Source organism: Equus quagga, chromosome 22 (genome assembly GCF_021613505.1).
Source record: "Equus quagga isolate Etosha38 chromosome 22, UCLA_HA_Equagga_1.0, whole genome shotgun sequence".
NCBI lineage: Eukaryota > Metazoa > Chordata > Mammalia > Perissodactyla > Equidae > Equus > Equus quagga.
The window spans coordinates 1820547-1835602 of record NC_060288.1 but is presented as its reverse complement, the minus strand read 5'-3'; the positions used below and the strand labels follow the sequence as shown (position 1 = coordinate 1835602).

At 43.0% G+C, this 15056-nt stretch overlaps 2 protein-coding genes across 16 annotated transcripts in view; one reads left to right on the top strand and one right to left on the bottom strand.

Annotated features, from left to right (window-relative positions):
• The window catches only part of SLC20A2 (solute carrier family 20 member 2), a 106636-nt gene extending 99871 nt beyond the window's left edge, over nt 1–6765 (bottom strand). Inside the window, exons 1-3 of one of the 5 annotated variants that reach the window (XM_046648478.1) lie at nt 5645–5775; nt 1275–1646; nt 8–110 (exon numbers count right to left, since the gene is read on the bottom strand). The gene's annotated coding sequence lies outside the window, so the exon portion shown is untranslated. Of the gene's footprint in view, nt 1–7; nt 111–1274; nt 5514–5644; nt 5776–6627 lie in introns of those variants that run through there. The other 4 variants (XM_046648479.1, XM_046648481.1, XM_046648482.1 and 1 more) reach the window with 4 other exon arrangements.
• Nucleotides 5664–14757, top strand: SMIM19 (small integral membrane protein 19). 11 transcript variants are annotated; one of them, XM_046648485.1, is made up of 6 exons: nt 5664–5802; nt 7230–7350; nt 8456–8547; nt 9279–9416; nt 10917–11041; nt 14570–14757. In XM_046648485.1, exons 4-6 carry the CDS (start codon nt 9283–9285, stop codon nt 14632–14634), a joined length of 324 nt encoding a protein of 107 aa, XP_046504441.1. In that variant the 5' UTR covers nt 5664–5802; nt 7230–7350; nt 8456–8547; nt 9279–9282; the 3' UTR covers nt 14635–14757. The 11 variants fall into 11 exon arrangements, with proteins under 11 accessions (XP_046504441.1, XP_046504443.1, XP_046504444.1 ...); XM_046648488.1 differs by having other exon boundaries at nt 5670–5802; nt 7233–7350; XM_046648489.1 differs by lacking the exon at nt 5664–5802 and adding an exon at nt 5843–6055 and having other exon boundaries at nt 7233–7350.
• The last annotated feature ends 299 nt before the right edge of the window (nt 14758–15056 follow it).

Sequence of the window (15056 nt, the reverse complement as noted above, 5' to 3'; positions counted from 1 at the left end):
AACAAACCTGGTTCTTTGGTTTCTATTGAGGACATGCTGAAACTAGGATTCTCTCTCATACTCAAAGACGACACGGAAGCCAAATTGTGTTATTTCCAAGGTAGGATGCCCTGAAAAAAAAATTAGAAATCAACCAGATTTCAAAAGCACAAAACTCTAACAAAGCAATGCAAATTCTCACACAATATTACATTTTAGCTAAGACTGGAAAACAAGTAATTCAAATAAAAAATTTTAATCTTTCACTTCAGCTTTAAATATATTTTCAAAAGAAATTTAAAAGGGCATCACGTGGTATATGATGAAAATACTGCAAATAATTGACACTTCCTGAAATTAATGAAAAACATCAGTTAAAAATGTAAAGAAATTCTGGTGACTGATGTTTTGATCTTTACCATGGCCAGGAAAGAAGACAGGCTTTGAGAGAGCATTATTTCTCTGTCTTCATATCTCACTTGGAAATGGTGTGAACAAGCATGGTTTCACAGCTTATATTCAGCTGTAAAATGAGCTAGCAAATTGATGACCCGGAAAATTTCTTTCAGCCATAAAATTCTGGAAATACGTATTATCTGGTGATTAAAACCTTAGTGTCACTAAACCAGCTGTAGGCAATCATTTGACTTTGCCCCGATTTTCTTATCTATAAAATGCAGGGCTGGTTCTCCCCACAGGGGGAGGGGAGGAATAGGATCACCGGAGGCTGGTCTAAAATGCAGATGCCCAGGCCCAGCTCCAAAGCATCTGAATCTCTGGGGCAAGGCTAAGACATCTGTTACTTTTAAAATAAACCCTGGGTGATTCTGATGTAGCATCCTACTTAAAGAACTACCACGCTAGACCATTTTCAGGACCCAGCTCGACAACCCTAAAATTCATAAAACTGGGAGTCGAGATTTCATTAAACTATCCCAGCTTGAGAGGCTTAAATAAACGGTGTATCATTTTCTCTTTCCCTAAAACCTCCCCCATTCAGAGAAGAGCCTAAAATTAAGATGAAGGCTAACATGCCAATTGGATAAACACTTCAATATAGATCATTTTAACTCAAATCTTCCAAATCATTTCCTCAGATATTTAAACAGAACACAACTTTGGGACAATATTCACAGTTACAAGTTGCTCCCCTGAGAGGCCAATCCAAAATATGTGATGTGAAAATGACAGCAGCATATGTCACTGATTCACCGACTCAAATTATAAGCTACCCTCAAGACAAATGACATGACCTCCTGCCCAGCAGAAATGACCTGTGACACAGAATACCATACCTGCAGAGCGTGAGTCCTGCCCAGCTGCTAACCAGGTTTGTGGCCCACGCTTCACTCAAGGGCACTTCCTCCTCTGATCCTGGACCGTGGGTGTGGTGACGTATGTACTCCCCTCTCTGTGGAGTCACTGAGATTCAGTGATTCTGCTGATGCCCAACACCCCTCAAACAACACGGTCAGCTCCCGACAAGAGATGCAAAACTAGGCTCTCAGAGAATACCATTTTTCTTCTGGCTGGATTTTGTTTGACTCCACTCCAGGTCTGTCACCAAATCAACAGCACAGTTTTGTGTGTTTTTTCCACCAAAGACATATTACTTGGTTTGAAGAGGCCTCCTGGCCCCAACAGTGTTCTCTACTGCCGGAGACAAGCTGAAAAAGTGGATCAAGACTGCACATATGGACAAAGCCAACAGACAGAAGTACACAGGAACCCTTCAGTAACACATTCAGCTAAATTACTACCACTAGGGGTTTAAATTTAGTAAGTGCTTAAAAAAGAAAAGTAGTAAGGTATCAAGTGTCATTCAATATTATTTTATTGCACCTAAATTTTCTGACACTAAATCAGTAACTTCAACAGTCACTGTCCCGTGTTTGGTGAATGACTGTCCTAGAATTCTATACCTACGAAGAGGTAAAATCCTCACTCAGCTTTCAGATTCAAAACTCAGTTTTTTTCCCCTTGCCTTTAGTCATTTCCAAATACAGTGCACCCTTAACCATTTCATTATCAACCTCTTCTATCTAGAAAATCCAGCAGTATTTCTGCAGCTCAAAGTCACTGCAATCTTTTAGGCTACTTTGAAATTAGAAAAACAGCACCTTTTACAGCTGAGAAACTGGTGTCAGCTTTTAGAGCTGTCTTCTGCCTTCCATAAAGCAACCCCCCCCCCCCCAGAGAAACCACTGACTCGAGAGTCAGACTGCCTGGGTCCACATCCCGTCTCCCCATTTACTACTTGCATCGTGATGTCGGGCAGGTAACTTAACTACCTAGCTGTGCCTCAGTTTGCTTCCTCATTTGAAAAATGGGATTTGAACTGTACCTACTTCAAAGGATTATTGTGAGAGTCAAATAGATTAACATGTAAAGGCACCTGGGACAGTGTCTGGCACGTTTTAAGTACTACATAAACGTTAGGTACACGTATTACTTTGTTTTACTTAGCTCCAAATCCTCATACTGTTTCACACGTGTACACAATGTTTGCACAACTAAAATACTACCTACTTGAGGACTGGGACCACATTGTGAGCATCTCTGATGCTTCCCCCCACGGTATCTAATATTCACTCAACAAGTAAATTTAAACCTACTCTGTATATATTATACTGCATGCACAAGGAAGTTGTCAAACACAGAACTGTAGAAATACATATTCCCTGCCCTCGAGTAGCCTATATTTTAGGTGGGGAAACATAACATAGGAAACACTTATGTAACAATATAAAGCCATAAAAGATTAAACGCCAAAGTACGTGGTATAAACAGGTAATATTCAAAGGGCTTCTGACCGGCTGCGGACTCTGCAGAGGGTAAGACTGAGTGGGCCTGCCTGGAAAGGTAAAGTGAGATCTTCACTAGTGGAAAAACCAGCCAAGATGATTCCAATGGATTTTTGTTCATTCCACAAACATTTACTGAGCACCTTCCATACACCAGGCTCTGTTCTAGGCTGTGGGGATATGGCAATGAGTGACACAGGCTTCAAGGGCACCCCGTGTGAGAGCCAAGTTTTGAAGTAAGGAATGAGAAGGGCTTGTCTTCCAATCTGATGAAACACATCACTTACATGCCCTACAAACAGGAGCCAATGCTGGCATCGTAGTCACTCCAGTTTCCAAGGACAAACACGCAGAAATGGCTGTCATGCAAAAGTCACTAACTTTTCATGCACTGTATTCTAAACATGTTTCATTGTTTATAAAGCACATTAAAGGGTTAGTCTCCATATTTCTGGACACAAATAACTTGTAAAAGTTTATGAACACATACAGTTAACATTATGGGGATGATTTTCATCGCAGAGGCTCAGTTCCTAAACTGCCCAAATGAAAGCCAACTGATGCTGTGCTGTGTACCCTTGCGCTTCGTCTCCTCCCCTCCTTTCTTTCCCCTCTTTACTTCATCTACTAGCACCTGCCCATAAGTATCAAATATCTCCTAGGAAAGTGCCTGAAGACGCATGTGGTGGCAAGTATCAGTTAGTCACGATGGGTGGAAGCATTAACTCCAGAAACAACAAGTGCATCCTTTTCTTCTTCCATCCTTCCATCCTTCCATCCATCCAGACTTGAGGTCAACTCTCCACTCAGCCCCTCCCCACAGAGAATGCCTCTAGGTAAAGGAAAATGCTGACTGGCAGCGCATGCACAATCTCTTCCTCTCCAACGATGGCCCTCTAGAATCAGAAGACAGGTTAGGTCCAATATGCTCTAATCACAACTAAGACACATTTCCAAGCACTTCCCTCACCCTCCCCAGTCCTTTCCAACACTTCTACTCCTACAAGATGCAAACTGTTAGACTCCACCATCATTCTCATCACTGTTATGACTCTATAAACCCTTAAATTGTATCTTGGAAACAGAGCCAAAATAAACAGATTAAGGAAGTCAAAAATACTTATTTAAATCCAATTAAAAACTTAATGCACAAAGTACTGGACTTGAAACTGAATTACATGTACAAGATATTTAAAGGCAAACTGAAACAGGTAGACCCCAACAATGTAGATGATCTAACATTCTTTACATTCACATGCCCATGAACGTCTGACTCATCGACACAGTAACAGTCAACCCAGTTTTTCATTTCCTTGGTTTGGTACTGGAAAATTACTCTTCCTGTTTCATTGTCATTTGTTAACCCTTAATTAGGCATGTCACTTAGAAACTAAATATGGAAAGAGAGGGCCTTTCAGAAGGAGCCATAAAGGCTTTGCCAACATTTGCCTTTTCCTCTGTCCTCGCATAGCCTGTTCTTTGGGTGACAATGAGATGTAACGGGCACTTGGATACACAGGAGACACAGGGCTTTGGGAACTCCTGAATACCCAAAGAAAGGGACTAATTGCAGCTCTATGCAATTTTAAAGCTTTCTTTCAAGTTGAAAAACACATTAATTTACTCCATGAGTCATTTTATATTGCCAACACCCTTATTTTACAGAAGCAGAAACAGAAGTAATTAAGGTACATATTCCACATTTGGACACATTCAAATCAAACTCGTGTATTCAAAGATATTTGAGCAATCTATGCTTATGCAAGAAGTTATCCGGGAAGATTAAATGAGATAAAGCATGGAGACCATCTGGCACAGGCCTGGCAAACAAACAGTGTTCAACATTGCCCATTATTATTGTCCCTAATTTTCCAACTTTAGAGTCAAACTAAGTGGTTAAAAAATTATACATATGATTACCCATATATAAGCTAATATGTACTAATGGTAGAAACAAAGCTAGTGTGTTATTTTACCAAGTGATGCTCTTCATCTAGACAAAGGTTAGTTTAACTGTACCAGAATGATCCACAAAGAAGCAGAGAAAACTTGCTAAGAGGTATAGTGTTAACTGTTAGCTTTTATCTCTGCTCATCAATTAAGAATACAACCTTTACATGGTCTACTATGAATTACAATTAGCAGTCAGCTGATCCTAAAGAACTAGCTCAAAATGAATACTTAAGACTCAAGCACAAGGACAAGTGGCCATTTATTTGCAAGGCTGCACCAACCACTGAAATCTGATTACTCCAACACTGATGCTGAAATCCTACATAAACTCATTTCCTATCTCTCGCTAAAAAATACATCTTTCAGGTCCCTACACAAAATTGTTTAAAAATACCCAAAAGTCATTCAAACTGACACTATTTACAGCGTCCTGGGCACCTGCAGCTTTTAAAACACTTCAATAGTCTCAGCCACGCATCATTTATTATAAGGAAAATGGAAAAGCAGTTTGGAGAGCATATGCTTTCTTAAGAAAATATGAACGCAAATCTGAAAAGCAACCCTGTGCCCTCCTCAGGCAAAAACAAGGTCTTCGCGGCCCCAGCTCGGCCTCGGCTCTCGGGACGGGGCCGCTCCCCCTCCCACGCCACGAGCCGCGCGCGCCGAGGAGGGCCGGGGAGAGGCGCGCGGCACCGCCGTCCCCGCTCCGCCCGCCCGCTCCGGCGCGCGACGGCCACACGCACGCGGACCTGCGGCGCGGGCGGGGCCCACCGCCCCGGGAGCCCGCGGGGCGGGCGGGGGCGCGCGGCGGGGGGAAGGAGCCCGGCTCCACTCACGCGCCCGGGGCGGCACCGGGGCCGTCGCGGCGTCTCTCGCATTCACAACTGAGGGGGGCGGGGGAGAAAGACCTGGCTCCTCGCTGCGTCCGGAAACCGCCGGGCCGGCAGGAAGTGACGAAGGCAGAGGGGGTCCGCTCCAGGCGGGCGCCGCTCCCGCGCGTCCGGCCCGACTCCAGGGAGAGCCCGAGCGAGCCGGCCGGTCGCGCGCCGCCTCCGCAGCGAGCAGCGTGAGTGGCCCCGCGCCCCGCGCCTCCTGGGCCCCGCGCCGCGTCACCGGCCCCGCCCCGCCCCGCCCCGGCCCCAGGCGCCTGGGCCTGCCCGGCGCGCGCCGGAGCCTCCCGGGGTCGGGGGAGCGGGCGTCTCCCGGCGCTGCCCGGGCCGGGGTGGCGTCTTCCCCCCGCTCGACTGGCTTTCCTTCCGGGAGGAGCAGGTCGCACCAGCTTGGGGTCAGGGCCGGAGGAGTTGAGGTGGGGGAGGCAGGTGCGTGTGACAGCCCTGACGCTCCACCCCGAGCCTGTGGGACTTGGGGCGAGCCCTGTGGCCAGCGCCACCGCCCCCTTCCCTCTGTCGGAGGGAGCCTGCGTGCCTGCCAGCGGGGCGGGAGAGGGAGGCGCGTCTGCGGGCCGCGCAGCGCGGGAGCCCGCGGTGTGTCTGCTTCCCGCTGGTTGAAGCCTGTTGGCGGGCACGCCGCTGCTTCAGAAAGCCCCCCTGCTGGGTCAGGGGACCGCGAGAAAGTCCCATTCACGCGGGGGTGGGGCGCATTGTGAGGAACGCGTGGAACTGCGCAACTGATGATCTGAATTTGTATCAAAGTACCAGAGCTCCAAGTGAGGGACAAAAGTGCTAACATTCAAGGCATGATGACAAGCGATACTCGATTTTAGAACCACCGAGACTTGGTATCAGGAACCCAAATCAGCGCACTAATTTTAAAGCTTACCGTCACTTGATCGCCCGAAAAGTTCTAGTTCTCCACCTGAAAGTTTACCAAACTAAAACCAAGCCCTATTTGTCGCGTTTTGGCAGCTTTATCTCTGGATGCTGATGTTTACCTGGGACTTGATTCAGCTCGTCCTAGCATCTCCTTGCTGAAATCGTTCAAGCGTTACTGTACAGGAAGAAATATGTGAGAAAACTTCAGTTTTCTCAGAAGCCCTGAATGATGATCCACGCACATGGCTGGCTGTCTAGATGGTGGTCTTTAGCCTTAACTTGCTAGGAAGAAACCCTTGTAAGGCCCCCAGGCCTTTTGCTTCAGACTCCAGAGGCGGCGGCGGTGGTGTGCACGTGTGCCCTCGGTTAGACTGGGGCCTGCTGCGGGGATGGTCAGAGTTCAGGCCGCATGTGGGCTGTGGGTCTTTACTATGACTCTGCACAAGGCCGTTCCCTGTTCCTGGCAGTCCTTGGAACTCATGCCATTGGTCATGATGGGTGACTGGGCAGGAAAGGCCTGCCCTCCGCGCAGGTCTTTCACAACTCCACTACTAAAAATAACTCCAGTGCATGTCCCTGGAACGGGGGAATGCTAGTGTCATTCCATACCAGCGAGTTGTAGAACATATGTTGTATAATTCACGTTAAAATTTTACCATTCTGGGTCAGCAGTAATTCCGAGTCCTTCTGTACATATAATTAAACACTGGCATATTTGTAGCAGGAGGAAGACAAGTCCTGTGGGAATACACCGTTTATTGAGTGGCACATGAACAGAATTTTGTGAAAAACTGAAGCAAGAAATTAACCTGGCTCAGATCCGTTCAGGCGTTAGAAAACAGGTAGGAAACACCTTTGTAATTTGTCAGACAAAGGGCATCTGCAGAATGTTCTAGTGGCCGTTGCTATACGTTCCCTGTTCTTCCCCAATTTATCGATAACTCTCACTTCCGAATCCTGCCACCTTTGCAGCCCAGACCTTCCGCAGCATCTCACATCAGACGGCTAAAGTTATCTCTTTTTGTCAGAAACACAGTCGATATTTTACATTTTGGCACCAACAAAATTCTAGATTCCAGAAAGCATAAAGACAGTTATAGTCTCTGGTCTTCCAAAAGTTTCCATTTGTAAAGTAGGCTGATTACTCACTATAAATCTTAATGTTAGACTCAGAGAAACTCTGGAGTTCAGTTTTAAGAAAGAAGAATTGAAACCGTGAATATGCCGAATCCCCCTGTGCCTCCGATTCTCCTGGGGAAAAAAATACATAGCCAGTCTTTAATATCTAGGAATTGAGTATGGCTTAATATTTAAATAATATTTAGATCATGTATCTGAATTTTTATAATTTAAAGTAAGTTCTGTTTTTATTATTCGCTGGCTAATTTTTACAAGACCAGTCCTTATATTCATCAGACGTCAGTAGATGTTTTAGGGAAGTTACTCTTGCCCTCAGTGGCTGGAGTTTAAGTTAAATGCCTATTTATGATACTCACTTTATTGTAAATGAATACAGTATATCCCCCAACGTGTGGCAAAGACTTCACATGTCAGAAAGGGGCACACATACCACGTGGCTTAGGAGCACATCTCAGGGGAAATTTCATTCATTTTATGCAAGGCAAGCTATAAGAAAGAAAACAGATTCTGCCCTTAATATACGCTTATTAACTCACTGAGCCAAATCTACATTAAAGAACATTTTGGAAGCTTACAGGAGAGATTGCAAGATATTTTTGTGGAAGAATTTCTGCTGTGCCATCAGTGTAGGATGTCTAGAAAAAAATTGCAACACCATTTCTTGGATATTCCAGATACTCTTTTTCTTGGTATTAGAAAATGGCCATCTTATTCTTAGACACTGCAGCACACTTATCACCTATCTTTGTGCAGTTTTTCTCCTTTTTCTAGAATGTCTAAATCAGTGCCTCTGTATTTCTTTCACAGATTAGGTCATTTTACTTAGACTGGCCTTTAAGTCTAACGCAAGGGAGGAACTTTCTCTTTAAGGAAAAATTTGATCAACTTTTCAAATACAAGTAAGAAACCATTACTCTTTGCTTGCTGTTTGACACACGTGCTATTACCACTCTTATCTTTTGTGGGAATGTCCAAAGAATGCGTTTCCTTGAATAGAAGTCACAGCTGTGTAAATAGCAAAAAGTAACTTCTTATCTCATAGCTTCCTTTAACCACATTTGGCTGGGAGGCCACAACCAGATCCGACTGCCTGGGGAGGCCTGTGCTGGCGCCCTTAGGGCTCCCGGCCTCTCCAGGCTGCTGTCACCGGGACAGCCGCTTGTCCGGGTCTGCGTTTTAAAGTACTGGGTGGCTTTCTTCTGGGTGATAGTTACAGGGTGGAAACTGTGTGATGACGTTTCAGCCTACATCCTTTTAGTAATAAGATTTTTTAATCCCAAATTTTAACCTTTGTGTAGAAGATGTAATGTTTCCAAGTTGAAAATAAGGGAAAATACGTGCCTGAGTTATCTGGACCAGTGTTCGGCAAACTTTTTCCTAAAGGGCCAGATTATATATATTTTAGGCTTTGGAGGGCCATGAAGCAAAAATCGAGGATATTATGTAGATCCTTCTAACCATTTAAGATGTATATCCATTTAGAAATGTAAAAGCATTCTTGGCTCCAGGGCCATACGAAAACAGGTGGTGGGCTGGAGGTGGCCAGCAGGCCATATGTTTGCCAGCCCTTCTCCAGATGGCCATCCCTTCCCTAACTCAAAGAAGCCGTGCTCTCTTTTCTGTCTTACAGCCCCATGCCTGGAGGTTACGGAGTGATGGGTGACGATGGCTCAATTGATTACAGCGTTCACGAGGCCTGGAACGAAGCCACCAACGTTTACTTGGTAGTGATCCTTGTTAGCTTTGGTCTCTTCATGTATGCCAAGAGGTAATTTTTGAGTATCTCAAAGTAGATAAGAAACTGGGCATTTAACAGTTTTGCAGGTTGTTTGTTTTATCTGAATTAAATGCACAGAAATAATTTCGTCAGCATTTTTGTTCTGCTGTGAAAGCACTGTCTCCTCAGGTTTGTCCTCGAGCCCTGGACACCAAAGTTTGGCTTTGAAAACTCTGTTGCTTTAAGAGATAGAGATTTAAGTGCAACTCTCAGCACCTGCCCGGACCAGCTCCTTGGTCCTCTCATTCTATCATTTCTTATCTAGCTCAATTTTATCATCCAGCCTGGGTTCATTGTCATCCTTGGATGAGCACATTTGTTTGGCCGACATCCCTGAAATGCAGACACTAACGCCTGCGTGTTCAGCAGTTCTCGCTTCACACGTTTCAAGCTTTCCCTTCTGTTTCTTGTGCATGACTATAGCATGGCACTTATTGCACAATATTGGTGTTATCTGATCACTTGTCTGTCCATTCTACAGAAACTCGAGTCCCTTGAGAACAAGGGCTTTTAACCCTTCTGTCCCTGTTGTGCCACATAGTATAAATCCTCAATAAATATTTCCTGCTTTAATTCCAGATGTTGTAGCATAATTTAACTGTTGTTTTCCACACTCTCTAGCTCCTTTCCTTAAGTACAGTAAAAAAAAAAAAAAAAAAAAGGAGGTGCTTTAAAAAAGAAAAGCAGTATTAGTTAGGCTGAGTTGCCTCTGCTTATAGCCGCATGCTTCATGGTATCCTCTACCAAGGTAGAAAGACATTCGATAATTCAAAATAATTAGTAACCCCCAAATAATTGTGTTTGGCCAGATGAATAGTTCAGAGCCTGCACTTGCTCTCAGATGCACCCGTGCCGGCTGCATGGCCCCTGGAGCAGCTGGCCCTTTGGCTGCCTGGACTCTGCAGGGTGGGTGGGAAAAGGTGCCACAGATCATCACTGTCCACTTCCGGTAACAACTTTCCTCTGAAAATAGCTGCCACCTCCTCCTCACACCACTGTTTTAAAAGCAGGGACACACTGTCATTCATTTTAAGTAGCTGGTCCTACTGAGGCTATACTATTGTATTTAAGAAATATGTTTATTTATTATTTTCTAACATTAAGGTCTGCTCACATTCCGTTTATTTTCTAACCCAGTAATTTAACTTTATTTGGATGACATGAGCTGTTTGTGCATCTTTCCATACAACATCAGGCTTTCCGTGGGAGAGAGTGGAAGCACGGTGCGGGTATGTGACTGTCATATTGGTGGATGCGCTCAGCTACTTTCTTACACGTAAAGCCCCGTGGCTGTACGTGTACAGCTGCATACTTTTTAGTGAAAGAAAGAATACCTGAGCCAAGGAAGCATCTCACAGAGACAAAACAGAAGATGATCTTACTGTCATTTAAGTCCATTTAATGTAGCTTCTGATTACTATGATCATGAGAATATTACAATCCTGTAGATATTAATACAAATCTCTCTTCTGCATTTGGTTTGTGATTTAGGAATAAAAGGAAAATTATGAGGATATTCAGTGTGCCACCTACAACAGAAACTTTGTCAGAGCCCAACTTTTATGACACAATGAGCAAAATTCGTTTAAGACAGCAACTGGAAATGTATTCCATTTGTAAGTATGTTCTGTGCTTAACTGCATACATAAGCATGATTAAATAGATTTTTCGGAATTCAGTCCAGTTAGCAAAAGGTTATCAGAAATAGTTGGTAATGGAAACTTAGTACCTGTTTTAGATGTTCAACACAGTATTGACAAAGGCAGATTTGCATGAGGTTAATACTTACGACCTTTACTAGTATAGGACCCTTCTAAGACCCTGAGAGGGCCCTAGCAGTGTGTGCATGTGATCCTATTTCTGTGCAGTTTGCAAAAATTAGCTATTTTAAGAATCAGTTAAGATTGCTGCCTCTTCCTACTCTGATTGGCCCTCCTTTGCACTTCGCCTCGTACAGAGTGGTGTTGAAGTGGCCAAGAGCATTTGGGGATCTGGCTAAGGGAAAGTCAAGTTGCAGCAACTTTTAGTTTAGGTTTGGGTTTTGTATTTAGGGAGTTTGCAGTCACTTCTATTATAATTAAATTATTGCAAGCCAAAGCAGTATAGGAATGGCTTCCAGGAATAGGGCATGTGACATCAATGTGCCAGGCCAGAGGTTGTGTCTCAATATGTTCTCTAGTACTGCAACCAGAAGTGTGTAGGTAGTAGAAGATAAGCAAAGTTTAAAATGTATAGAGCCAGAATTAATTGTGCCTGTAAGCCATAGCCTTTCATGCCACTGTTTAAAAGAAGGAGATGTAGTTTCCAGGCTGTATCGTTAAGCAAGAAAAGCAAGATATCAAATATATATTCTCAGATGCCGCTCTTAAAATCAAATGACCAAAACCTCCCTTGTATTATCTACCTATAGTATAAATATTCTATAGAATCGTGCAAGCATGGAGGAAGGCTTGGAAAGATGGGCATTAGATTATTAACATTCATTACCTTGAGAGGGACAGTGTGGGACTTAAGGAAAAAAGACTGGACATTTTTTAAAGAAACATTTTTACAGTAAAAATTTAAGGGGCCAGCCTGGTGGTGTAGTGATTAAGTTCACGCACTCTGCTTTGGCGTCCTGGGGTTTGCGGGTTTGGATGCTGGGCACAGGCTTATACACTGCTCGTCATGCCATGCTGTGGCAGCATCCCACATAGAAAATCAGGAAGACTGGCACAGATTTTAGCTCAGGGATAATCTTCCTCAAGCAAAAAGAGGAAGAGTGGCAATAGATGTTAGCTTGGGGCCAATCTTCCTCACCGGAAACAAAAAAAAAATTTAAATGTGTGTGTGTGCATAGAAAGAAATACGAAACAATGATTGGCAAGATGTTACTAGTGTATGTCTTAGGTGGAGTGGAATTTCAGGTGAAAAGTAGGAAAAAATATATGTACATATATATCTTACACAAGTAGAACCTTTAAAAAGTTCTTCAGCATAAATTTTATCCTCAGAACTGGAGCAGCACTTTCTTTGTGGAAAGGAACTGGGTGGGTAGCTGCAGTACTGATGAGGTAGGAGGAGGTAACACTTTGCACTGTTTCCTCTTGTTCCTTTTGCATTTTGTACCGTATGCTTGTGTTACTAGTTCAAAATAAGAAGTAAATCTTAATTTAACATAGCAGTGTTACAATAGCCAAAAGGTGGACACAACTCCACCGTCCTGGACAGATGAATGGACACACAAAATTCGGTATGTGACTACAATAGAATGTTATTCAGCCCTAAGAGGAAGGAAATTCTGACACATATTACAACACAGATGAACCTTGAAGACACTATGCTTCATAATTATTCTTATTGTGTAGTGAAACAAGCCAGTCACAAAGAAGAAATATTGTCTGATTTCACTCATATGAGGCAAATTCCTAGAGCCGGAGAGTAGAAGGCGCTTGCCAGGGGAGCCATTGTGCAGTGGATCGAGAGTTCCGTTTGGGATGATCAGAAGAGCTCTGTGGATGGATCGTGGTGATGGCTGCACAACAATGTGAATGCAGTTAGTGCCACCAAACTGTAAACTTAAAAATGGCTAAAATGGCAAACTTCATGTATGTTTTACCACAATGAAAAAATCCTTAAGAAAACTTAAGTATTTGAAAAAAAAAGATACAGAGCCGGAAGCTCTGTATGGAAAGTTTAAGTAAAGAATTAAGTTTTCATTGATGCCTAGTCAAGACAGAAGTTATCTCCTATTGGTAATATATTCAGTAGGATAAATTATAAACCCAGTGTGTGGGTTTTTTTCTTCTTTGATGGGAATTGCATGAAAGAAAATTTATCAGAATTGCTGTGTTTGTAAGATGTGTTTTCTATTGCTGCTGTAACAAATTAGCACAAATTCAGTGCTAATGTATTATCTTACGGTTTTGTGGGGAAAAGTGCTACAGCGAGTCTCCCGGGGCTGGAATCAAGGTGTCAGCAGGATTCCATTTCCTTCTGGGGGCTCCAGAGGAGAAGCTGTTCCTTTGCCTTTTCAAGCTTCTAGAGGCCACCCACATTCCTTGGTTTGTGGCCCCACCCCGCCATCTTCAAAGCCGGCAACATTGCATCTTTCTGGTCATTCTTCCATTTTTATGTCTCCTCTCTCTCTAAACTCAGCCAGGAAAGGTGCTCTGATCTTCAGGGCCCATGTGATCAGGTTGGGCCAGGTGATCTAGGGTAGTCTCCCCCTGGCGAGGTCCTTACCCTAATCATCCTCAGAGTCCCTTTCGCCCTGTAAGCTGGTATCTTCACAGATTCTAGGGACTAGGATGAGGACATCTTTGGAAGCCATTATTCTTAGAAACAGTGAGCGTATGTGTAGATTTGCACATTTAACGAATCCCATCACATTGGATCATTCTTAATGTTTGTGACATGTCTAGTCCTGACAAAGTGTGCAGTTCAAGAGGAAATAGCAAACAAAATTCTTTTTCCTAAAAACGACTCCCAGAGTTGTCTAAACTTTAGGCCGCAAAAATCTGGATTCACCTTGAGTAGCATAAACAGAATCTCTTTCTTGGCTAGTAAAAACTTCGTGAAGGCAAGTTTTAAAGCTAAGCAGTAAATGACATTCATAAAGATTTTAGCCTTGTACTTTCTCTAGTTTCAGGTTAAGACCATTCTTCTTCAATAAACCTCTCTCAGAAGTATGGAAAAATACAGAATTGCATAACGGTTTTTTCTTCTAGTTTATATGAATGACAATGTTCAATAATAAGTCTGTTATGCTTATAAGTTAAAATGTAGTCCACTTCCTTCTGATGTGGGAAAAAGCATTATTGTTAACTTATCTTAAGATGACGTAGGAGATAGGAAAGAAGGAAATTACAAAATGTTAATTTAATTTTAATAGCTTAATTAATGTCTGCCCTATATTTTAAAGCTCTGAATGATCCTGATATACAAAAGATAATAAACATATAAAAATGAATATAAGCAGTGCTGAGAAGTTAGAGGATCACAAAGTATAATAAATTTCCTCTAATGAAGAGAAGTTGTTTCATTCTAAGCTAATTCTTTACTGAGAATCATGACTGGACTGTGATTTAGTGATGTTAGCTAGTAATTATTTTGCTGTTTTATTAATTTTCTCTTTTTTTCTGTTTCTGTTTTGTTTTTAATAGCAAGGAAATATGACTATCAGCAGCCACAAAACCAAGCTGACAGTGTGCAGCTCTCGGTGGAATGAAACCTCGGAAAGGGAGCAGCACGTGCAGGTGTTAAACACTATGGCAGCAAGCTCCTAATTCTGCTAGATCATGAACAGCATTTTTTTAAAACTTCTGTCTCCATAAAAGCATTTTACTTGTGACTTTTTCTCAGTATTTCTGTGTGCTTTGTTGCATCTCCTGGTCATTTGTTACACAAATAAATAATGGCTCCAAAAGCCTGAACACAGGGAGTCTGCACATAGCTAGGGAGACACAGTAGAACGAGGATGGGGATTTTACCTGCGATCTGTGATTTCTTCAGGATACAATCGGTCAGGAGTATAAACACATCTTTGGAAGTGAGAATCTGGAGCTTATGCAGCTTGGATTTGAGCATTTTGTAAAATTAAAAAATAGAAATCCAGTCATTGGAATAACTTCCTCTTAGATTGTATTCTGT

What these genes read in the sequence shown, in the direction of transcription:
- SMIM19 (XM_046648487.1), top strand. Translation starts at nt 9,283, where the DNA reads ATGCCTGGAGGTTACGGAGTGATGGGTGACGATGGCTCAATTGATTAC. An exon ending in CTCTTCATGTATGCCAAGAG is followed by an intron (nt 9,417 to 10,916) that starts GTAATTTTTGAG and finishes TTTGTGATTTAG; the next exon opens with GAATAAAAGGAAAATTATGA. An exon ending in ACTGGAAATGTATTCCATTT is followed by an intron (nt 11,042 to 14,569) that starts GTAAGTATGTTC and finishes TGTTTTTAATAG; the next exon opens with CAAGGAAATATGACTATCAG.